This window comes from Chlamydotis macqueenii, chromosome 1, assembly GCF_036417535.1.
Source record: "Chlamydotis macqueenii isolate bChlMac1 chromosome 1, bChlMac1.mat, whole genome shotgun sequence".
Classification (NCBI taxonomy): Eukaryota; Metazoa; Chordata; class Aves; order Otidiformes; family Otididae; genus Chlamydotis; species Chlamydotis macqueenii.
The window spans coordinates 31,310,109-31,336,251 of record NC_141556.1 but is presented as its reverse complement, the minus strand read 5'-3'; the positions used below and the strand labels follow the sequence as shown (position 1 = coordinate 31,336,251).

General features: G+C 36.5%; 1 protein-coding gene across 34 annotated transcripts in view; it reads right to left on the bottom strand.

The window, feature by feature from the left end:
* Positions 1-26,143, bottom strand: part of NRCAM (neuronal cell adhesion molecule) — a 157,651-nt gene that overhangs the window by 44,188 nt on the left and 87,320 nt on the right. For 16 of the 34 annotated variants that reach the window (XM_086747872.1, XM_086747927.1, XM_086747978.1 and 13 more), the window contains 11 exons: positions 23,978-23,995; positions 21,987-22,092; positions 18,889-19,085; positions 17,848-17,970; positions 17,289-17,459; positions 16,779-16,835; positions 14,945-15,056; positions 12,834-13,018; positions 11,264-11,395; positions 1,144-1,287; positions 47-158 (listed from right to left, as the gene is read on the bottom strand). In XM_086747872.1, coding sequence (XP_086603998.1) covers positions 47-158; positions 1,144-1,287; positions 11,264-11,395; positions 12,834-13,018; positions 14,945-15,056; positions 16,779-16,835; positions 17,289-17,459; positions 17,848-17,970; positions 18,889-19,085; positions 21,987-22,092; positions 23,978-23,995 — 1,357 coding nt within the window. The remainder of the gene's footprint in view (positions 1-46; positions 159-1,143; positions 1,288-11,263; positions 11,396-12,833; positions 13,019-14,944; positions 15,057-16,778; positions 16,836-17,288; positions 17,460-17,847; positions 17,971-18,888; positions 19,086-21,986; positions 22,093-23,977; positions 23,996-26,143) is intronic. The other 18 variants (XM_086747909.1, XM_086748003.1, XM_086747917.1 and 15 more) reach the window with 5 other exon arrangements.

Here is a 26,143-nt window from a genome sequence, read left to right as displayed (position 1 = left end):
TAACTGGCTCTTTTTACATAACTTAAGCACAACAACTATAGCTTACCATTCAATTTCAGGCTTAGGTGAACCAAAATAAGCACAATCTAGCAATGCAGGACTATCTGAGATGACTTGATACAGTTTATTAGCAGGAGTTAGAATTCGTGGTGGCTCAGCTGAAATGACAAAGATATCTGGATATAGGTACAAAGATGCAAACACAAAATGCTAAGATACCAAGAATGGCCTGAAGAATTAAATGTTAACATTCTTCTCCAAAGTGATTTCTAGTCTCAGTTTAGGTCCAAATACGTTGTACTGCCAGTAGCCTGGGGAAACGTTAATGTAGGGGCATTATCTTGTGAAAAACAAATGCTTCTTCCCTGTTTATAAGTTACAGGAATGGGCACCAAAGGCAATGATTTCATTTGGAAAATTTAAATCAGAATATACTTCAAGAAAACAAACTCCTGGGAACAGACTGAACTACATAATTCTGAACAAACCTGCAGGCAGAAAAAAGCTAAGATGTATTTTTGGTGAAACACCTAGATTTTTTTAAAGGAACCATGCAACCAAAGCGAGTTCTTTCATTTAAAAGACAGTGTCTCTCAATCAAAAGATCTGTCAGTTCCTGCAGGAGAGTCTTTAGGGGCCATTCTGCCTGGAATTTTGCTACCAGCTTTGTTAAATTCAGCATGAAGAATTAGAGAGGCCACAATATCTTGTAACTAGAAACACATTCTTGGGAGGCCTTCAAGACAAATGCATAATCATGTTCCCTTGCAATAGCAATTTAAAGATCATCTATTTAACTGACCCAAAACACAATCAATGAAAGTGTACGGAAACATACTAACTTAAGGAATACTAATTATTGCTTTATTTGTTATGCTTCCATTTGCTTGGTTTACTTAAAAAAACAAACAAAAAAGAGATAAAATTTCTTCCAAGTTTTCCTCAGTTTTCACAACTATCCTTCTTACTTAAAATCAGGAATATCCTACAACAGTATGTATTCCCTTGCCTTTTAGAGGGCTTAGGAAATACATCCATTCCCACTGAAGAGACCTCAAGCAAGGCTAGAGCATGCAATTCCTGTAGTAGCAAGAGACAAATGAATATGCAGGAAAACTGGAAAATATAAAATCAGTTTCTTACCCAAAACATTCACAAATGCATTTGCTAGCAAGTATCCGTATTCATTAGAAGCATTGCACTGATAGACAGCACTTGACCTTTCTTGCACATGTGAGAAAATAATGGTATCACCATCTACCTTTCTGCTAGGATCTTCTGGGGCAACTGTTGGTGTAAAATAAAAAAAAAAAAAATAATTGTTTTCCCTAAACTGCTGCTTGTCATATGACAAGATTCAGACAAATACAGACAATATCTAGAAAAATTAAGGAAATATTTCTGAGTGTCATAAGAAAATTATATTAGAATGACATTGGAACTTTACAATCCTCTGTGACTTAAAGGTTTCAGCTTTTCAAATAATTTGTTACACCATAAATAATTGTCCAAATAGAAAAGTAGCCTTAGTCAGTTGAAAACTATCTCAGAGTAAAATATAAGTAATTCTTTCACACAAAATCAGGTCTTCATTAAAACAGTGATGGTAATTCAGTAGGTGGCACTCTTTCCCTTTTATAAGAACTATACAATGCCATTTCCTTAACTGTTCTGTAGCAGCCTGAGCTGTCAAACAGCTCTCGCAGCCCAGAATAATCGAGAATCTAACCGAAACAAAATTCCAAGATATTACTGAAGAATACTGTCAGCTATGATACAACTGGATGGAGTTAGAGAGGTACAACAGAGACAAAACTTAGCTTATAACATCGCACTACATAAAAATGCACAAGCTATAGTTTAATATTTTAAGTAAATACTAAGTCAAAACACATCAATGTATTATTAATACTGAAACTTAATGGTGAAATTGTGTATATACTAAAATAAATGCATATATGCATAAATAAATGCATCATAGTTTGGCTGCATCATCAAAATTAACACCCATATATATTATTGGAACTTGAGAAAATAAGTATATTTGTGGAAGACATTTTAATAGAAAACCATGTTTCGTTTCTTTGGATTCATAGAAAAGATCAATTATCTAAAGTAACATCCATTTTTGTTAAGTTGCAAAGCCTTTTGATTCAGATAGTATCTCAGCACTTATCTGTAAAGAAAAAGGACAAATTTCTCCCACATTTTCTCAAATCTACTGAAGTGGATGTTACGGAATTCTCTAAGAGAGAAGAATGAAAAGGGACAGATGAAGGGAAACACAGTTTTGTGCTCCTGCATATTTCCATCCTGGGTGAACTCTAAGGCCATTTTGCATGTAACGTAAAGTAGATGCCAGTTTTTTACTCCATTTTTAACTCTTATCATCCACCACTCTGAGTTCTAATCGATATCATAAATTCAAAAACTTCAGAAAGGAAGAAAAAGGTACTACTGGAATTTTAAATGCTTATTCTCTGGGCTTCTGGATTGCTGTCATTTATTTTCTCCTCTTTTGCTTTACTTCCTATTGCATTCCATGTTCCCCATTGCTTCCTATTCTATGTAAATATCATTTTCATTAAAAGATGCATGGGCTGAAAATAGATGGAGCAGGTGAGCAGCCCAGCAGGCAGGCCAGTCAGCTGTGAGAAGTGGTCTGTTTCTGCATGCAAATCACAGTTAAATGGAAAACACGCACAACCGCCCTCCCAGGAGGCAGATCAGCCCACAGCCATTCCAATCACGGCGACTTCCTGCCCCGGGCTCTGGGCTTCCCTCCACTCACGCCTTCCGAATCCTGCAGCATTTTCTGCACGCAGACAGAGCTTTAATCGGTGCAGACTGCCCCCCCTCACACACTCCCCTACAAAATACCCTCCAGGCTGTTGGTAGGGCTCCTTCACAGAGATGGAAGACGTTAGTTCAATCCTCTATGACTGAAGAAGGAACTGGATCTTAAAAGGATGATCTAACCATTAAATTACTATATTAAAAGAAGGATAGCATTTTCCCTTCCCACTGCTGTATTTAAGGAAAAGAAGAGATATCCCTCTTCAATTATTTGAAGGAAAGGAGGTAGGAAAGGAGCTAGGTGTCTCTTCTCAGAAAAAAAGGGTTTCAAGTTGTGGGTCCCAAGACTTAAAACCAAACCTAAGGAAAGCATCACATTAGTCAGTGCTTCCTTTTGACTGGTCTAGCCACTTGTATGCTGAAGGGCATCGATTTTAGAAAGCTCCCTGTGGAGAATGGCATCTATCCAACAGTCTGTCTTCTGACACACCTCATCCTCCCACACAACACAAACAGAACCTACATGTCTTTGCCCATGTAGTACGCTGTGTTTTGCAGGGCCACCTAAAAGTTAGATGCTGTAGCATCCAGCTGCTTTAATGATCTTAAGCACGTACTGCTGCACTCAAACACACAGAAAGGCTGAGGTTGGAAGGGACCTCAGAAGGTCATCTGGTCCAACCGTCTGCTCAAGCAGGGCCACCTAAAGCAAGCTGCCCAGGACTGTGCCCAGATAGGGGAAGGATCACTTCTCCCTACCTGTGGCAACACTTTTGTCTAATGCAGCCCAAGACAACATTAGCCTCTTTGCCACAAGGGCACTTTGCTGGCTCATGGTCAACTTGGTGTCCTCCAGGATGTCCAAGGCCTTTTCTGCTAAGTTACTTTCCAGCTGGGTGGCCTCCAGCATGTACGGGTGCATGGAGTTGTTCCTCTCCAGGTGCAGGACTTAGTTCTCCTTGCTGAACTTCATGAGGTTCTTGTCAGCCCATTTTTCCAGCCTGACAAGGTCCCTCAGCATAGTAGTGTGACCTTCTGGTGTATTACCCACTCCTCCCACCTCTGTGTCATCATCAAACTCTGCTCCATCATCCAGATCATTAATGAAGATGTTAAACAGGACTGGGGTATACTGCTAGTTATTGGCCTCCAACTAGTCTTTATACCACTGATCACCACTCTCTGGGCCTGGCGGTTCAGTCATTTTTCTATCCACCTTACTTTCCATCCAGCCTATATAGCAACAGCTTGTCCATCAGGATCTTGCTTTCCTCCAGTCCTAGGCACTTCTCCCAGTTACTATAATTGATCAAAGATTATCAAGAGTGGCTTTGCAATGACATCTGCCAGCTCCCTCAGCATTTGTGGATGCATCTCATCAGGGCCTATGGACTTACACATGTCCAGTTTGCTTAAGTATTCCCTGACCTGATCCTCTTCCATCTTTCCCCCTGGTCTCTGAGACCTGGGATTCCTGAAGGCTGGTCTTCCTAGCAAAGACTGAAGAAAAGAAGGCATGCAGTACTTCAGCCCGTTCCATGTCCTTTTTCTTCTTTTTCTGGGGAAAGACAGCAATGGCAGGGCCACTCAAGCACTGTTTGTTTGTCTTTACAAAGACTCTGGTCACATTACAACAGGGCTGCACAAAAAAGGGAAAATGTTTTTGACACATTTGACAAATCTGAATTTGGAACTGATAGGCAAAGTAGCAAAGAATCACACAATACTTAAAATGTGTTTGTACAATCAGGATAATGAGTGATAAGGATTTGTTATAGGAGTTCTGCTGCTGTAACAGACAGTTGAACGTGTGCCCCGTAACCGTCAATATTTAGTCCCGATAACATTAAGTCTCAGCTTATGAACATGGCTATGTCCTTTCTGGACAAAGATCTGATTGCCTGGTTTCACCAAATTTTTCCATCACTTTGTATAATAAGACAGCTTCTTGACTCTATAGCTATGTACAGCATTTTCCTGTGCAGGGAAGGCATAGCCTCCATCAGATATTTTTGTCATAGTTAGTCACCACCTGAAAATACTCTGTTCATCTGAATGCATACTTCCATCTGTTTAATAAACTTTAGACAGCCCAAGTAATTACTTTTGTTAGCATATTTAAACAACCACTATGGCACTATTATCAATTTTTTCCTGGGAAAAAAGGCAGAACGAGATGTGCTCTCTGAACAGAAGCAGTTAAAACACAATATTATGCTTAAAACTGGAAGGAAAACATACAAATTTTGTTGAGATGTTTTACCCTTTTCTGTTGAAGTGTTTAATTTTATGGATCAATTTTAATTGCTGGTCAATGTATATTTATGTAAATTCAGGAAGCTAAACACAATGGAGTACAGAACGACTGTCACCTGATGATGTAGTATATAATACAATGTTATCAGTCCAAATAAATGATACAAACTTCAGCCTGATCTGTAAGAAAGATATGTATTTTGGGCAGAAAATCATTAAGACATTAAATTGGTCTACCAGCTTCAAATTCTTTAGCGCAGATCTTTAAGCTCAGTGTAAAATTGGAAAAAGGAGTTGTGGGGGGTTTTAACTAAAACATAAAAAGGAAGTTTTTTATTATGATGGTGGTCAGACCCTGAAACAGGATGCCCAAGGGGGTGATGGAGTCTGACCCTGGAGATAACAAAATTTTTCTGGACACAGTTCTGACCAATCAGATGCAGACAATACCTTGCTTCAAGCAGGCAGGTTGGACTAGATGTTCCTTTCACCCTCAACTATGATACGACACTGTGGCTTTTGAACAACCTAACAAACAATGTAAATAGAAAACAATTAACTAGGAAGGAGGCATATACCCCTGATTTTCAGCCTGTAATTTGCTTTTCTTTTGCAAAAAAAAGCTAATAATGTGAAATTCATCATTCCTGAAATCAGAGTTCCTTATATATTGTTACTATGTTCTGAAAAACAACAGTGAGTATGAAATCCAGACGACATCAGAAGTTCTCAGCTCTGCTAACTTAGATCCAGGGCCCAGAGGGCACTGAGCTAGGGTGTTTTTTGTTGCCTGAGAAGTATGGTGTAACATAAGGTAGTATATATTTTTTTCCAGAAGCACGTTGTGGCTTACAATCATAGTTTGTAGGGTATCTGAGTACTAACTGCTTCTATTCTAGTGAAAACGCTGATGTCATCCTCAGATCTTGTGCTAGAGATTCCCTCTGGCTGAAAACAAGCTGGAAAATAAAGGAACAAAATGACTTGACTGCTTTTCCCAGTATCAGCGAGAATACATACATCTTTGCCATGTGTAAGAGCTAATTTTTCCTAGCTCAGTAAAATGTCACAGAAAACCACAGTGGAAAAAGAGAATAATTTCTCCTTAGAAAAGAGGAGAAATATTCATTACTGTCTTTAGATGCCTGCATCTTCTTTAGCAAATCGAAGCCATGAATCAGAAGTAATCAGTCCTGCTATGCATTCACAGTGACTATATATGATTGTTAGAAAATGAATGTAGTAACCCCAAGTCTGTTTTTTAAGTGTTACAGTGCTTATTCACTCATTATTTTAGTAAATATGAGTTACCATTTTGCATCAATAGCAGAATATTATTTTCTCAGAGATGCTGAGACGATTATTTGATTTAGATTTTTATACTGAACATACTGACAGGATCACAGGATTGCTTGTATCATAATAACTTCCACTAGAAGTATCCTATCATTCTTCCTGACCTGCTTTTTCCTACAAAAACTCACGTTCATGAGTAATTTACGAATACAGTAACCATTTTCAAAACCAGAAAAGTCTTTCTGTGCTTAAAACTAACTGCAATTAAATAGCTGATATGGGATTTTTGAATAATTATTTGTATAATGTTAGGTATTTGTTTTCAGATAGATTAGCTACGACAACAGAAGAATGTGATAGAACCAGGACTTAACATTACCAACCAACCAGCCAAGAAAACTGGGAGGAATATCCAGTGTGTAATCATGGAGTGGCTTGATAAGAAGACACATCCCTTTTGGAGGGACCTCCTGGATTTCTGTAGATCACAAACCATATGGCCTACGAATGAGCACCCAGTTAAGATCCTTCTGTCTGTAGCTGACTTGCCTCAGAAAATTTGAGAGCCCAAATCAGGGACTATTATGTAAGACAGACCTGTTCTCTCAGATCTCTTATCATATTGCCCAAGTATCGTGTTATGTACTTAGAGAATGTTAAGAGACTAGAATCTCTTTTTTTCTTCGGAGAGCGTGGGCTGGAAGCTATGTTTTTGGAGTTGAACACAAAACTGGCAGTGAAATAACAAGAATGGGCAGTACAGTGCATCAGACACTTGAGAACCTATAGGGTCAAACCAAGACTGAACCTAAACAAAAAAACCCAAGAAACTTAAGTAATCCAGTTTTGCCTCACTCTGCTCCTTACAGTGAACTGACAAAGACTTAATTCTGGGAGAGATGGGACATGGAAGAAGATGTCCTTTTTCTTTTCTTATCAACCTCACTTGATCCTCAGCAAAATATTTTCCTGTGATCACTGAAATCCTTGTTTCCAAGTTTCTGATTCTGATACTACTATTACCTCCAAAGGGACAGCAGGTTATCACCTGCACTAGCCATGACTGCCCCTGTGCAGAATGAAAAAAAAACCCCACCCAATTATCAAAAGTTTTCATTAACTGCTGCAGTTTCTAGGCCAGATGTATAGTTCCAACACAGTGACAGCAGAAGTGGTGGATAAATGCCTGCCCTGGCACCCCGCTCCTCCCCGCGACTGAACTCCTCAAGGTATCAGAGTCCAGCAGATTTCGCCTCATCCTTCCATGGCTGAGGTGAACAGTTTGTGTGTGTACTCAAAGAGAGCTTGATGGATAATGAATCTCTGAGCTAGGGATTATCAAGGCCTTTCACGAAGGAAATCTAAGGGCTAATGTTTCTCCCTTAAATTATTTTTATTAACGGAGACTAACTAAAACCTGAGATGCAATGTGAAATGGGATATAAACAAGTGAAGAACATATTAAAAGAAGATAAACAGTGCCTTTCAGTGTATGACTTTGTATAAATCTAAGTGTGTGCATTTAATATTTAATAGCTCATCATGAACTGTAAACCACTGAACCAATAAATTAGTCTTTTGTGTAGTATTTGCAATGCCTTTCTGAAGTCCAATTATGAAAGTGCTTCCCCTTCCCAATTAATCTGGGTTGTTACTTTCGTAAAAGTTGAGATACTTTACGCATGGCTTCCCTTTTGTAAAACCATACTGAATATCTAAGCAGTAAAATACAACAGATTATGCAGCAGTATAAATAATGCAGATCTTAAGAGCTAAATGAGGCACAAGGCAAGGCAGAGTCAGGGCCTGAACTTTCAATTGCTACTTGCCAAAGTAATTCTAATTGACCTCAATGGGACTGTGCATGTGAGTTCAAATTATTCCTGTGAGCAAACATTAGGAGGTTAGGTCCTTACCACTCCAGCATGTCTGAAGCAGCTTGCTTTTCAGATATGCTGGAGTTTTTCTTTTAAGCATTATTGTTGAATAGCATTAATTAAAATATTTCAAAGAAACCTAAAATCTTCCTTTAAAAATATCTTTTTACTCTGATTAATACAATCTGGACCAAAATTTACACCATTACAATTTTTCTTCAGAGGTGCTTAAGGCACCTTTTCTTTATTCTTCCCTTTTCTGTTTTGGTATTTAAGCTTCACCCTTTGCCTGAGATATGGACGAATGGTTTTCTTCAACATTCCTCCTTCCCTGTCTGACTCTATTATGGAAAAACAAAACTGGAAGAATTAAGCATCTCCCAGTTGTGTTTTCCAATAGAAAATTAAAGTATTGCAAACAGATTACTGGGCCACAGGAGGCACATTGTGGAATATATGATGACAGCAGGGCTTTGAAATTCAAATGGAGCTCTTTTTCTTTGAAATCCTGCCATGGGTGTAGCTCGCTCAGCACTGCCCTGAAGCTGAAACAGCTGCTTTAGTTTCTTTTTATAGTGATTTCCTAATCATTCAGTTGGAAGAAGAGAGGCACAATTCCATAATTTAGTTACAAGTGAACGAAAAGGCACACTGTACTTGGTAGTTACCAGATCAGCTTTTGGTAACTCAGAATAATAAAAAATCACAAGAATCTTAAGAACTGCACTTCCTGTAATAGCGATGCTTCTCTTTCTTAGATGTCCTGACAGACTGTATGTACTGGAGCACCCAGCAAACTTGCACTTAAATATTTAAGGTGGATAAAACTTCAGCTTTTCTCAGCAGTGAAAGTGACCTTTAACATAAGGCTGAGCTATCCAGTTATTTATTTCCTGTGTTCATTTTCTTTTTTTTCCTACTGAGGCTGAGTGGATAATTTAATTAAAGTTTCTTAATTTTTACTGAGTTCCCTTCAATAAGACTCTGTGTACTGATTCAAGACCAGCCAGCCAATATATGATGCCCTCATATTTGGGAAATTCAGTGGCATCCTGCAGCTGCTTCCGAAAACTCTCAGTTTCTAAATGTTTATTGTGCAAGAATGCAGACCACATCATTACTTCTCTTTTCTACAGCTTTGACAAGGAAGCAGTACGAGGCAAAAGTCAATCTCATAGCCAGGTGAAAAAGATTTTACTAGTCAGGAGGCCTGAAAAGAAGAGTTAAACTATCAGGACAGCAGGATAAAAATCTCCTCAAAATAAACAAAAAAAGGTTAATGGTAACTATATAAAAAATTCTAAGGAAGATGAGACCACCCAAAACCTAGAAAAGAAGGAGTAGACAGGTACCAAACTTTGATCACAAGGCATGCATTATGATATATTTATATACAACATATACAACAAAAAATTACATTGATTATCTTCCTGTTTTTCTGTAATAGTATTGTTTGACAAGGTGGTTAACGTCAGCTTACGTAACTTATTTAACGAGTGGAAACTTCTCATTTTAAATCTCAGGCTAGAAATCTCAACTTACATTTAATTAGGATTCCTGAAACAGCTGCTTTGCTAAATAATTCTATCTGTTTCAATATATATACCCGTACTTTTCCCCCTGAGGCTGTGTATCTCTCCCTCCAGTTCAATTTAATCTCTTTTGTATCCCAAATATTTGGAATATATCTAATGAGGGTTCTCGTTTACCTGTTGCTATTTCCTAGATTTTCACTGTAGAGAATCCTCCTCCATGTCCCAAACTCTGTGGTTTTTACTTCACTGACAGACTTAAACATCTCCTGAAACTCTTGAAATTTACACTGTCATACTTTTAACAGGTCAGCACAGACCAATATTTTTGAGCACATTATCTCTCATGAGTCAACAGGGTAGATTGTTTTATAATATTGTTTTGTGAAAGAGGAAGAATAATAATAGAAGAATCAAGTGTGATAGGACGAGGGGTAATGGCTTTAAAACACACGGAGGTAGATTCAGACTAGACATAAGGAAGATATTTTTTACAACGAGGGTGGTGGAACACAGGAACAGGTTGCCCAGAGAGGTGGTGGATGCCCCATCCCTGGAAACATTCAAGGCCAGGTTGGACAGGGCTCTGAGCAACCTGATCTGGCTGGAGATATCCCTGCTCCTTGCAGGGGGGCTGGACTAGATGACCTTTAAAGGACTCTTCCAACCCAAACTATTCTATGATTCTATGATTTTATGGTACAAAATTGTCAAGTGCAAACCCAATTGACAATACACTGCACTGTCCTCCAGCAAGTTCTTCCCAAGTAAAGTTGTGCTATATATAGCAGCTGTCTTGTGTCATACAGTGCTGTCAGTCATAACACTGCAACTCACTCATCAATTCAGGGTTGCTTTTCTTACACATGCACACAGAAACAGATGTTTCTCTGCCTTAGGGGTTCCTTTTCTTTGACACCTACTTGGCACAAGCTGTTTGCCAGGCACTTGCTGACACAGTCAGTCAGTTTTGCTGCTGCTGCTTTTCAGTGCTGTAGCCTGTAAGGCTCAAACATACTCTAAGCTGCAAAGGCAGCAAAAGCACTCTGTACGTCCACAGAGGTGAGGACTTGACTTTTTATGTCACCTTTACAATTCCTAGACAAAATTAGTGTTGCAGTGGGGTGGCAAAGGAGAGATCTAGCAAACGCAACTGCCACAGTAACACAATGGTAAAAATGACACTCCAGTAATACCCTTGTCAAAGGGGCATGGCGCAGCTTTGTTTCTACAGACCCATCTTCATAAGGATACTACCAGCAGAACACCAGACAGGATGACCAGGAGTACGATCACAAATTTTAGTGCTCCGAAGCACATTAGAGCAATTTTATTGTTCCACTTTTACGAACCATAGTATTTATATCACCTCATTTATAATTTACTATTACCTGTCAGGCAAAAACTATTCAAACAGATGCTATTAATTTGTATTTGGAGAAAGAACACCCTTATATTCCTCATATTCTCTTACTCATCCTCCCATGACATAATTAAGAATCTTACTTGCTATGGGAACACCATTTGCTAACCAGCTTATATTAGGCTTTGGGTTGCCGTTAGCTCTGCAGATCAATGTCCCATCTTCTCCAGGAGACAAGACCAAGTTTCTAGGTGCTGTTATCCAGTACGGAGCAGCTGGAGTTAGGAAGAGAAACACAGCAATTGTTTTCCAAAATTATGTACAGAAAATCATAAGGCACAGTCACGGTAACCAGAAGATAATTCAAACAAGATATGTATAGATATAGAATTACTTACACTGTCAATTTATATATAGATAGATATATAGATAGATATGTGACTCAATGATTAACCAGCAGATTATACTTCGGCTAAACAGAGCTATTGGCTACCCATTGCATTCTGAGACAAGCAACAAGAGGTTCTTTGTTTCACCTCGGGTTGCCTGCCTTGAATCTAATTTGTCCTTCATAAAGAAAGTAAAATTTATCTGTGTATGGCATCTGCAGAGACTAGAGTGGTCTTCTAATTAATTTCAGAGATATCCATGCTCACAGAGGCTAGGCTGTTAGACATGAACTTAGGTCTGATTACATAAAAAGATTTAATGTCAAGGGTGAAATTTAGAAATGGCAAAATCCTCAGTCTCGCTGAATTCAATTCACTGGTTGCAGTGGGGCCAGATGTTTACCTGAGACAGTTGAAAACACATAGAGATCAAAATGGGTGGAACATTGTTCTTATGAAAAGACATGAATCTTTGTCTCCATCTCTTTTGCAATAAATAACCACAAATAGCATATGTTAACACATCTTGCAATTATATTCCAGATTTTAGATTGATGGACAGATGCAAACAGAAAATTAAACTTCTGCTCTTAAAAAGGAGGTTGAACGTGATCATAAAATGATGCTGGTCTACAACAAAATAAATAGCTATTTAGCATGCAAAGTAAGCCCTACAACAGATTATTTCAATGACTAATTAGCTGTCATTCCAGGTTTTTTGTTTCATGGTATTCAAAACATATTTACAACTCCTATTTGGACACATACACTGTAAATGGTTTTAGAACTAGTTAGGCATTATCTTGGGTAAAAAACATGAAGACGACGTAAAACCAGAAATGTCAATTAAGAGAGAAAGAGGAAGAAGAATATAAGACCATAAGACAAATAGCAAAACAGAGAAGAAAAAGAATCTGGGCTATATGAATCAGGAGCAGAAAAGATGGAGAATAATAAGGAGATGAAGAAGAGTGATGGGGAGGAAAATACAAAAACAAGAGAAAGAAGCAGCCTAATGACAGTTAATCAAATGATCTAAAATAAATGTGGCAGTGGTACAAGCTAAGAAGTTATTTTACTACTGTTGAAGTACAGTCTCAGTTTAGCCCTTTTCTTTACAAAATAACATATTAAAAATGAAAAAGAGATTAGAGATAGTAAAGTCTTTCCAGTGGTAGAATTCAGATGATTTAATGATCATTTCCTCAGGGTTTCTTTTTACATTATCATACATCCATCCATTCATATTTTGTCCTGGAAAGCTGACTTCAATCTTGCATTCTGGACACTGACAACATTACATGAAGGACTGTTTTAGTATTACCTTTCACAGTTACTGAAATGACATGATGAGCAGAACCTAACATATTTCTTGCCATACATTTGTAGTTCCCAGAGTCAGCTTCAGAAACATCTATAATCTTGAGAGTTTTCTTAAAGTTTTCAAAAAATGTTCTGTTGGTTGGCAGTTCCCCACCCTCTTTAATCCAGCGGATTACCGGTGTGGGTCTGGAGGAGCAAAAGCAGAGAGCAAACTTAAGGACTGGAGAAAAGGAAGATGAGAATTTACTATATTAATTTTTTGAACACATATTTTACAAATAATTATTTTAAAAGCCTTTATCCAGATCTTGGACCACATCGAGCAAATGTGCAAGATATGCCAGCATTTGTATCTAGGAAGTGACAAGCCTCACTAACACTGTCAATGGCCATCTGTTTGTAAGCTTAATAATTATAGAATACATTTGTCTGCTGATTAATCTGAAATCCCTGATGGTTAATAAAGGAATAGAAGTGTATTTCAGATCTTATTGCACTTATACTAGTAAATTCATGCTCATGGCGCTTTAAAAGGTAGCTTCTAGATAATGACAAGTTAATAACTGTCCTTCTTGATGCTTCATGAAAGTCAGAAATCTTACAGCAGAGCTGCATATTTCCTATGAGAAATCAAGAAAAAAATGTCAGTGCTGAGTCAAGTATAGCTACTTGTCACTGCACTATGTCTAAATCTTGGCTATGCCCAATGCTGTCCACTGAAGTTGAAAGCTGTACAAACACATCAAGATATACTTTTAAAATATCAACAAATTACAAGATGTTGCTTACTGAGTGGAATGTCCTCTCTCAAGGTAAATATTCCTCCAGCAGTCTAATATCACATATTTTATAACAGAGACACCTAGCAAAGTTTACTTTAATTATGGTATCAGTAATTAGGAATAGCTGTTTTAAACAAAATCTGAATCTGGCCCTTTGTGGACAACTATGTAAGCTTCTCTCATTATTTTTTTAAAAAATTACATGACGGCTAGAGTCACAAAGCTATACAATGTATAATATTTTTCCCCCACTTTTATCCAGCCATTTTACTGGAGTTGGGATCACTGAATACTTTTATTGCAGGGTTGGCAAAAACCATGTAACTACATTGCAGATGAAGATTACCCAAACTGATGCTACTCCCACTCATAGGTTTGGTTTTGCACGTGGTGCTGATGCAGATACCTGAACAGATCACAGCTGAGATAGAAACACTGCACTGACGCTTCTACCAAGCTGTGTCATTCTGTGCATGAGCGTGCCCTATGGAGCTTATGCAAGTGAACAAATCTACGTGATGCTACGCTGCATTACTTGCAATTATTGGCTTTCCTCACAACTACCTCAGAGCACTCTGCATTATATGCTTTTGTGCACTGTAAACATGTTTACAGTTCCTGAAATAGGTACTAAGGATTTTCACTTCTGCACTAACCAATCTATTCTCAGACTTCTTCCTGAGAATGAAACTGATTTAAGATAAAACTAATTTATGAAGTTAAATTGATCTTCAGTAATTTTATACTTGCACAATAAGCAGCAGAAGCAAACTTACATTACATTGAAGAAACAAGTACCAATTAAACTCAATTACAATGAGAAATTGGATGTAAGGAGCTGAAGGTATGTTCTAACAACTCCCACCTAGTTGATCTACTAAGTACTTATCAGCATATTTAAACAGCTTTTTCAGATTAGACTAGCAGATTCTTTCTATTTTTCTATAATTTCAGAGCCTAATGATTGTAAACTTAGGAAAAAACCACAGGCTTGATTCCTGAGTGCAATTTTGCAGATGTGTGCCTGAGTTTACCCTACAGCATTTCTTGCTTGTGTCCTTTAAAAAAAACAATGATACCGGCTGAATCCTGTGTGTCGGGTTTGGGGATGTGAGAAGGCAGAGGCCATACTTATGTTCATAGTCAGTTTTAAAATCTGCTGATGCCTAAGTAAATGATGGACTGCGTTAAAAGAGCTCTTTCCATTTTACATTTCTCTTTCTTTGACATACCTAAGGTTATACAGTGGTAACATTTTAAGCATCTCTGAAATGTTTCCCTCTGATTCTGCGTTTTTATTTAGAAAAACACTGTCTAAAAAGGAACTCACAATCCTGCTGCAATGCACTCCAGCAAAAGCACATTTCCTCTGAGTTCCACTTTGGTACTTGTGCTACCTGTTGGTGTTAGAAGAACTGGCGGCCTCTCTGTAACTGGCTTCGCTGGAAGAAGAAAAATATAAAATAAATTATTTCTAAATTTTATTTTAATATTGATTGAATGCATACATCCGTTCTCACATTTTGGACAGAGATTTTGCTCTGTACTGGCCATTAAATTAAAAACTCATTGTGTTACACAACTACACAGCTCAACAAATTAGGTATTTGACAGACATACCATATCTCAATCTGTTAATTTTGAACACATACATGAAAAATGTTATTATTAAAGATGGGGACAATTGATACATAGTTTATACAGAGGTAACTATGCAGCCCCGATGGATGGATGCTGAGCGTTAATCCTAAGTAGCCCCTATTCACTTCAACAGAGCTATTACAGGGGGTAAGAGGTCACTGACATGAGTCATAATGCAAGACTGAAAGTTAGCAGAAATTTCTGCACTTCCATCAAAACACAAATAAAGCAAAGTTACTGTATTCAGAAATGTAAACCAAGGGGATAAAAGGTACACTCCACTTTGCAATATACTTTGTTCCATATTTTCTAGACAATGTGAGGCACCTTTTCAGAAGTTAAGCCTTGCATTCTCCTCTTACTAGATATTTGACTTTAATTCAAGCTGTTCTCCAGTCTGGTAATAAAGAACTATTGATTAACACACGAGAAATAACCACAGTAAACAGACAGCTATAAATATAAGACTCATTTCTGACATTATACTCTATTGGCTTTTAAAATATTATGGTATTTCATGTGCCTTCATGGAAGTCACAGTAAAAGTGCTTTCTGTAATAATGGAGTGCTTTTTGTAAATACTTTAATGTTCTTTTATAGCAATTTTAAAATATAGGATTAAATTACTCTAAAGTGCAGTAGCAGTCTGAACCATTACAGTGAATTACTCTATTTTTAAAAAATCTGAGCAGAAACATAATAAACTCTAGTTCATTAGGGTATAGGATTTACAGATAGATTAACATAAATAGAATGCTTTATTTTAATACAGGATGTGCTATTTGCTATGCGTATTTTCTGTCTCACACAATATCAAGTGGGGAGTCTAGAACCTCAAGTGTTACAGTACCAGTGGTGCTCCAAAGTCAGCCTCACTAAACACACATACACCTGTTTGGGAGGACTTAATTCACAATATAATGACCATTCAACACAGGTTAATGTGAAGATCAGCTTAAACATCAGACGAACAAAAGTAATCTTTCCCCTACGAAGTCATTTACACAGATAGTATTAAAGTGTTTAGATTTTAATTAATTCCAGTATTGCACTTATGAAAAAGGTTAAAAATGAATGGTAGGTTAAGTAAGTTATTAAATGTGAAGTGCATCTGTTAAATGCTTAATTGTTGTTATTTATTACATAGCATGGGATATTGAATAGTCCTAGTGATAATGAACATACCAAACCACTAGATAAACTGGAGGAAAAATATAAAAAAGTAACACAGTATAGAAGCAATCAGACAACTTAAAAAATCTGCTCCAGTGTGAAACAACTCACTTATTCCAAGAGTTTGTATTTTTTACGAGCCATATGTAACAACAGCATTGAAATATTAAATATTTGAAAGGATCACACTGTGCAGTCCCTTTCTAAAGTATATATTATCACCAGCACTAATAGATACCTTTATTAGAAATTGAAAATGGAGCAAAAGGTTAAGTAGCCATGGAGGTGAAGTTAGTTAACTAAATGCTACTGTGAAACAGCAAGTATCAGTGGGGACCAGTGTAACTCACCACCATAAATATCAGTGTCACTCAAATTAGCAGCTATAGTGTCATTCAATGAATCCACTGAAATAAACAGAATATCATGAAGAATGCATACAAGAGGGATAAATCAAAGTACTGGGAATAAAAGGTGATGATATGGCCAGCGTGAGTTAATCAAATGACTGATTAATTTGTTTCAATAGTTACAATAACCATAATAACTTGATATTCTTAGACAGGAAAACCATCTGAAAACTATTATTTTTTTACCCTGTATTTTTTCAATATTTCAAATATTACAAAACATTTTTTTCAAAAGATAAAGCCCTACAAGGGGAAAATTGACACATTTTAAAATTAATTATATGTCAGGAAAACTGGAGATTACATTTTAAGTTTATACAGTAATGTAATTTCTTATTCAGAATTAAAATGGCAAAATTCCCCAGTGTAACACTACTTAACTTTGGCAAATAACTTCAGAATTCTGGATAAACACTATGTAAGTGTGTAATTAGGTACTGCAATACCTACTTGAAAAGACTTTTACAGAAATGGGTTGTTTCTGCTGTATAGTTTGCGTATGATTAAATCTTGCATAGCAGATATAGTCCTCCCGGGTGTCTTCTGGTTGTACATTAGAAAAATAAAGGTCTCCATTTAGACCTTGGGAAACTCTTTCACTTTGAGGCAGCCTTTGGAAAGCTAAGGGAAAACAAGAACACATTTATCTCAGTTATAATACACACTCCATTATAATGATCTACAGACTCCAAATTTGCTCAATTATGCTGTTTGTAGGTTTGTAAATATATAGACCTTCCTTCTAAGTTTCCTCTTAGAAAGGAGCTCCCTTTTTCTCCCATTCTTCCCCAGTGGGTTAACCTACAACTTAACATTAAGATCTCCAGCTGCTTTTGGCTTCATGCATGTGGGCTGCATGTCTGCCTTTCGCTTCGATCCTACAGAAATGGAAATTCCTTGAATTTTAACTTAGAGAGAAACTACACCATCTGTAGTCTTGGTAAGCAATAATCAACTATGTAGAAAATCTGCAAAAAGTAAACTATTTCTGCATAAAAAACAAACTCACCATTATCCATCCAAAATATTATAGGTGGTGGTAAGCCAACAGGAGGTCTGCAGTGTAGTACTAGTGAATCACCTTCTCGAACCTGATTTGGTTCTAGTTTTTCTTTCGTCCACAAAGGGGATCCTATAGAAAGCAATTTTAACAAACATACAAACTACGGATTGACAAAAATTCAAGAATTTAAGGAAAAAAATGCACATAATATTCCAGAAAAACAGAAGAACTAAGTGTGCATCAGAATGTTAAGTCCTATCACATTTACTAAAGATTTTTGTTCTTTTTCATGTTTTCTTAGGAGAAAAGTAGGTTTTCTTTAAAACATTTTGTACAGCAATGATTTGCTGAAAGTATAATCAGCTGATTCAAATTATTTTGGCTACTCACTAAACTGTTCTATAACAGTACCTTGGAAAGTTTTAATTATGATAACACACACATACACACAAAAAAAGGTGATGCACTATATTAGAAAAAAAGGTAGATCTTCCTGAAACAGTATTATACACATACAGTTTTATTAAAACATGTGAGAATAGCACATTTTAGGCTGAGAAGTTGAAAAACAGACCTGAGATAAAAATCACATAAAAAGCCATAGAAGCAGTCTATAATTAGTCAACATTTTTTAGTTTTATCTTCTTTTGGTCACAATCTGTTCTGTATTAACACTAACATAAGAACTACGGAATATATGCATCAGAAAGTGAATAAAAATTTCCTAATCAATGATGTGCATTAAAGATTTAAACATTTTATTCTAATTGTAGCATCATACATACAACTCAATTTTAAAGACAATAGGTCATCCAGATGTATCAAAAAAATCAGGAAAGCATTTTGGTTATTAAATTTTCTAAGGAATATTGGAGAGAATATGTGATACATTATTAAATCTGAATTTCAGAAACTATACAGTACCTTCTAACATGATCACTTTAATGATTACATTTTATAGACAGGGAAAAAAAAAGTGAAACATTCATAAGAAAATAAGCAAACTGAAGTGTTTCACATTTTATGAACATCAAGAGCTTCACTTACTAGAAGGCCTTATAATGATATTGTTGGAAATGGCTGCTCCTCGTTCATTCCTTGCTGTACACTGGTATACTCCTTCATATGCTTCTGCCTTCCCACCATTCATAATATTTATGACAAGGGTCCCTGAATTTGGTTTCATTGTTACCTGTGCATCTTTATCTATATCAAAATGAGTTCCATTGCGTGTCCAGGAGAAGCTAAAATAATAAAAACAGAAAGAAAAGTTTCTTCTTCAGTTGCCTTTTGTACATTGTATGGAGAGAAAGAAGAAAAAAATAATTTTCAGTAATACATGGTATTTTTCCTTTAGCAGATAAGTAAGACTGGTTCCCAAACTAAATTAACTAATAAAGTAATAGAGCACTTTTTAATAGAAGAAATCTGGCAATACTTTAAGATAAAAGCCTTGGCTGAACTTGTTAACAGGAGCAATTTCAAAGTCAATATTTAAAAAAAAAATTAAATTAAGAGATTCTGAAGTTAATCGTATGTGGAAAGAACTGATTTTCTTTCTACTAAAGATGATACAGTAACATCTGCGAGAACTGATATTGCTAAAGCTGCATTAGTATTTCTATTATAAAACCTGGTTTTGAAAGGGTTCTGAAACCTGCCTTTAAAAACTTGCTCTGGGCTGAAATGTGTCATCTCAGGTCCCAGCAGGAGGCCATTTCTTTTAATTGGTTTGGCCATTTTAAAGTTATGCAAGTGAATCAAAGGCTGTGTGGCGAGTTTGATTTCTTTTCACTACTCTAATGCAAACAATTATGATTCTTTAAATGAAATTCTGCATTATGACAGCCCATAATTAATCTAGTAAACTTATACTGGTGTTACTCAAAGCAAGAGATGTTTTGAAAAGTAGTCACTAAAAATGAAGACTATTAGACGTCATAAAATAAAATGTAAAAAAAGCAGAGATTAGCAGTGTGCGACTTATACTACCGTAAACACCAATTTCTTACTTACGCTTTGTTAATGGTCAAAAGTGTAGTTACAGAGAGCTAGACCAATGCCTGTGAAGTGCTGAGAACATACAGATTTGAATGCTGTGAACAGCAGTTTTTGTACTTGGTACACTTCAGCTTCATAATCTTAAACAGAAACACTATACATACTTACTGGTGAGAATGCTTTCTAAAAGCGTAAACATATATGGTGCTAGAAAAGCTCAAATTTTAAGTGATTTAAAATGTGCTCTGATCTTAGATGACCTTTGAAGGTCCCTTCCAACCCTAACCATTCTATGATTCTATGATTCTGCAGTAGGAGGGCAAGACTGGACACGTTACTTGCACTTTGTGGTGGGGGGAGAGCAGAAGAACTGGATCTGACCAGCAGCACTGCACCACCCTGCAGTGTTTTTGGGAGGACTAGTGTGCACAGTGAACAAACAGCGAACCTGTTTCTTAAGACCTTGTGGGTGAAGCTGCAGAACGTGGTATTCCTGTAATCCTCTGCTACCAATAACACCAAAGGATACAGGGAGCTGTAATGTAGCTTCAAATGAGAAGTGGCAAATGTGGTACAAAACCACAAATTTAAGATACATGAAAGTCAGAATCTTTGCTGCTCAGGCTACACATAGCAGCACATCCATAAACCTTTATGCCAGCTGCTCTCACCAATAAGAAGTTCCCCTGTTGTAAAAAACACTCGGGGTGAGAAAGTTCAACTTCAGAGCTTTGAAGCAGCACAAGTTCCAATATGCATTTGCAGGTCGTCAAAACTGATGGATCAAACTAATTTATTGAAATAAATTATTTGGATATCATATCTTTTAAAATAAGCAAAACTAAGCACAAGCTTATAAAACTCATTAGAAAATTCTGCACTTAAATCTTGTCACTTCCTCTGTAGCACAGGAACAAAGTGAGACACAGGTTTGATGGGAAAGATGAGGCTGTAGAGCAGAGTCCTGGCGCGTGACTCAAATACGTCAATATCACGGACAGTGCTCTTGGTCTCTCAGGTAAATCCAACCCAAAAAAGGCCTTCCAGAGAAACATCTGCAGAAGCAGTACAGTTGTCCCAAAGTGCACAATAATAATCGGATTCTCCAGGTTAACACACAGACTCTTGAGAATGGCATTGTGCCTGCTAAATTACAATGCTGGTAAACACAGTAGCCTTATGGCACTCCTGCCGTTAAGAGAACGCTAGAAAGGGTGACAGTATCACAGGTAATCTCCATCTTCTCCATTCTGCTGCCCAGCATGATAATGACCACGATCCCAAGGCAACCAGAAGGAATAATGTAGAAAAAATCCTGGTTTTTTTCAGAAGAAGTACATTTAATGAGCTCTGTGTGTGTCTGAATGAGCAATTAAGGCTGACCTTGCTTGGAAGTTGTAGCGAAACACTACTGAGAACAGAGATGTGTATATCTCTTTATAGTCTCTGCAATCAGAAGCAGTTACTAGCAATGTCAGAATGCATCGTGGCTACTGCTGTTTCCAGTGGGGGTACTCAGTATCTTGAAACGAGTAGTTTTCAGATATTTCAAGATACTGAAATAGGGGTTTAAAATGGAAGACAATCAGGATTCTGATCTATATACAGGGTTACCACTTCTGCCAAAACTTAAGGCTATTAAATACACTTGGTAAATCAAGACTACTATCATTAAAACTGAAACACATTAGATAACTTCTGACAAAATGCTTATGTATTTCAAGACGACACTCATAAACCAGAATGATTTACAAAACATTAAATTTGAGTTTATTAGTGTTACTCTGAATTTATCAAATGCCCACTGTTTTTAGAAACTACGCCAAAGTATGCTTTCCATGGGTATTTACCTATCTGCTCCTCTAATAATCAAGCATTATTTTATCGTTAAGAGCTTTGAGGAGAAAAAAAAATACTACAGTAATTTGATGACTGTAGAAAAGTTTAAATGTCAAGGATTAGAAGAGTCAAATTTATGCCACTATCTGGTAGCTGTTTAAATTACAAAGGCAGGAGGGTGTGCATGTTTCTGTGAGTGCAAGTACACACTTATGCACATACTTGTTAGTTTACAAAAGTTACATTACTTTCTTCTAGTTTCCTATGCTGTTCGGTCAAGAAAAGCAAAACAAAATGCTACTAACCTAGGAGGTGGCTTTCCTTTTGCTTCACACTGTATTACAATATTCTCTCGAGGGTCAACAATGTAATCTTTTGGAGATTGCTGAGTTATCGTAGGAGGTTGCAGCACTTCATTATGGAATATAAGAAACAGACAGGAACTTAACAATATTTTCAAAGTATCAGCAAGACAGTTTTGTAAGCAGAGAAAGCAGAATTGCAATTAGCAACCAAATCATCGACAGAAGAGCAGGATTAAAGTATCCTTTGTATTAGAAGGCTGAAGGCCTCTACTCTTATAAATCAGTGTAGCTATACTAACTTCCAATTGAGCAATGCTGATTTACAGCAGATGAAGGTCTTGGACAAAAAGTTTAATGGATATCATTTCCACACATCAGATTTCAACAGATTTTCACAAAACCAAGGGACACTTGAATTCTAAGTCCAAGACATCCTGAATGAAGAGTTGTGAGACATATACACATACAAAATGTCTTTTACCCCACAGAACTGAAAAAAAAAAATACATTGCTTTGTATTCCTAAACATTTTAAGTATTTCCAACTTCTCTGTGGGTGTAAACTTTTCACACATTTATTGTGCTCAACATATTGAATTAATCTACAAAGCATGCTTTTAAGAGTTACTTTTCAGGAGTAAAAAAATGAGTTACAAGTAAAAGACTCTCAAAAATGACAGATACAGTAATTCACTTCCAAACCAAGTAAGCATGTATGAAAAATCTAGTACCAATTCTCCTTAAAAAATCAACAAAAATGCAGTCAATCTTGTGAACTGCCCCAGGAGAAGCAAGCTTTTAACATTTATGATTTATCAAGTACTCCAGAATGAGTAGCACAAACCAGAATTTATTCACCTGACAAAGTAGTTGGTGCCTACCTATTTAAAGTGATTTACAATCTGTTACCATTATCTATGCCAATTTTAAGGAACCAGTTCAATAAGACGCCCGTGAACATCCCTGTCTAAATGTTGTGAATTATCTGTCCAGCGATACACTTTGCTGCTACTTTGGGGTTATTTCTAACCACTTATCAAAATATTTCAACCATTAATGTTAGCTGTGTTCTCATGCCTCAACGTAACCAATTAAAATTGTAAATCTGGGATTTTTATTTTAAGTCTTCCCTACATTAATTACTTTGTTGCACAGAAAGAGGTAGCTGTCTATAAAGACCTATCCACAAGAAATAGCCAGGAAAAAAAAAATCAGATAATGGAATTATAATGATGTATAGCAACTAAGCAGAACAGAACAGGCCATGCAGAGCTGGGGTTTGCTCCTCTTCCTCACGCCAGAGAGGAGAGTGCTTAAAAGTGGAAGGTGACATTTTTATATGATAATGAGTTTTTGTGTATTTCTTTAGAAATGCACTTTGAAGGCAGTCCTTTTCCCTCTCAGAGGCAGTTCTCGGGTCAGTACATGTCAGATGCTTACTTGGGAAAAGCAAGCACGGTCTGAAAAAGGACACGACTTCAACACCACCCAGCATACAGAATATTCCATCTGATGTGCATCGAAGACCTGAAGTCTCCACTCCTGTGCTATGCACAGCACTTAAAACTTATTAAATTAACCATGACACTAGAAGTGAGTTAGGAGATCCTATAAAAGACAGATCTACTTAAATAACTGTATCCATGTGTTTTTAAGGATATAGAAGTATCTCCCACTTGGACATGTAAAATAGCATATAAGTACATATATTCCAATGCATTTATTTTTTATCAAATAAATTTACTCCTGAAAGTAGTAGTAAAACATTGCTCATGCTGATATTGAGTAAAGATTATAATGTTCACATAGCACACCAAAAAAAAGCACACAATTTGTTCAAAATACCAGAACACTGATTTAGACACAGACAGCAAACCAAATTATCAACAAAATGTCAGAATCACGTATTTTTGGACTGCAAATTCAATTCGCAACACAATCAGTATTAATTATCAGCAGCAAACAGCCTAGTTTTTGTGGACAGGAACTTACATTCTTCTAGAAGTTTTGCTTTTATTCCCACATCAGAATCAGCAGTTGAATGGACAAATGAAGATTAAAGAGAAACATTTGTTAGTTAAAAGAAAATTAGCATTTTTGAGAGGGAAGATAAGTAACTGACAAGTATATTGGTCACCATTAAAAAGAAAACATTTGAAACATTTAGCACTGTAACCCATGCAGTGATGCCTGAAATTCCAGCTATGATTTCCATTGTGTCAGATATTACTACATTTATCTCAAAGTTCACAGTATGAAACTTCTCTGAAGCGCTGACTTTTAAAGGGAAACCATCATATGTAATTTTGGCCTTACAAGGACACAAAACACTGATACTGAGGAGACAGAAAATCGGAATTAATGGAGTGCACTGCCCTCATGCTGCAGTCAAAATCAATCCAGCCATATGATCATATGGAAGAACAAAGACAATGCTTCAGGCTAAAATTACTCTTACAAAGAAAGCACCTAATTCCACTCAACAGACATGCAGTTCCTTTTGGTTTGAAATATAACTAAACAACAACAACAAAAATAATCTCAGTTGTCACATCTTTATTGCTTACTCCAAATATTTTGCATACAAGTCTCCTCATCAATAATATTTTAGAGCAAGTCAAACTGCTTTTGGTCAGCTATGTTGTCAGTCATCTCTTACCTACTCTGAGACACTGACAAGCATAGCAACTGCTAATCTCAGTGACATCTAAAGGTTCAACTAATCAGTTATGTTCTCATCACCAGGTCTCTGTGGTGGATAGGTAGGGAAGACCTACAGAAAATGTAAGTCCTTCCCTCATGGTGCTCGCCCAGAGCCCACTCTAATCATTATTTATGAAAGCAATAACATCATTATAGATGTAATTTTAATTAATATGATTTTTGGATAAAAATTAAAGTATGTAACTTCATAAGACCTAATAAATGTATTAAACATTAGGTAGTAGGGAACATGTTAACCGAGAGTTAACATGATACATCTAAAAGGGCTACTCATTTTTGTCTGTTGATGCATTTGTCGTTAATTTAACCCCAAGTGCTGCTCTATACAAAAGATATTACAGTAGTGCATAATCTACATTAGTTTCTAAACTAATTAATTAGTTAGTTTCTAAACTAATTTACATTAGTTTCTAAACTATAAAATGTGTCTAAATCACTATTTCTAGCCTGCAAAAATATTTAGGGAGAAAAAATAAGTTTAGAAAAGAAGACATTCATTCATCAAACTTTTAAAGCCCTCTTTAAGCCACAGTTTATTGCTCTAAAGGCATTCACAGCACAACAAGCCTGATGTGATTCAGATATATTGATCTTGTTACCGAAATACAGGTCATTGGTTTGAGAGGCTTGTCAATATGCATGGGGAAAAAAAACACCAAAGCATTTGCAATTTATCTCAATGATTATTAAAGAGAAAACATGCATTTATGGAAGGTAAGAAGGTATCAAAAATATGGGGTAAAGAAAACCATGCAGACTAGAATCATAGGCAAATTTACTGATTTATTAATCCATCAGCTTAACATCAGTCCTAATGTTCTCTGGTAATTAGTTTAATAAATTAATAGTCACTCTGAGGTGCAACATGGTTCACTGAATTCTGAAAATGTGATGACGCTTATCTTAAGAAGAAAATAACAACCTGAAGCACGAATAAATTCATAAAATTAGCTATTAGGGCTACAGAAAGCAGCAGCTACCATTGCTTTCTTTTCAGCATGAAGTGCTACTTAGTCTTATATTAGACAATAATTTCAGATCTTGGGACTTCCCCTTTTCTAGACATTTCCTCACTGGTTAATGCTAGAGTTCCCTGCTCAGCACACATGTTTTTAACTTAAAGTTAGGTACGTAACTGTTTTCAAGCACTGCTTAGGAAATCTTAGAGCCTAACTTCTGGATCAAAAAGATGCTTTCAGTGTCTGAATTTTAGGTATTTAAATCTTTTACTACATCTCATATCAGCTCCTGGAAAGCTCTTATATGAAGATAAGGATGATTGTTTCCAGCAAGTAGGAATTGCCTTGGGGTTTTCAGCGAATTGTCAATATGATCTTAATTTCACAAATAATTAGCATTTAACTGGGCTTCTCTGCCCTTCTTCATTTTCATCAAAGTGTTCAACAAAGGCACACCAAAGTGTGAGTATTCATG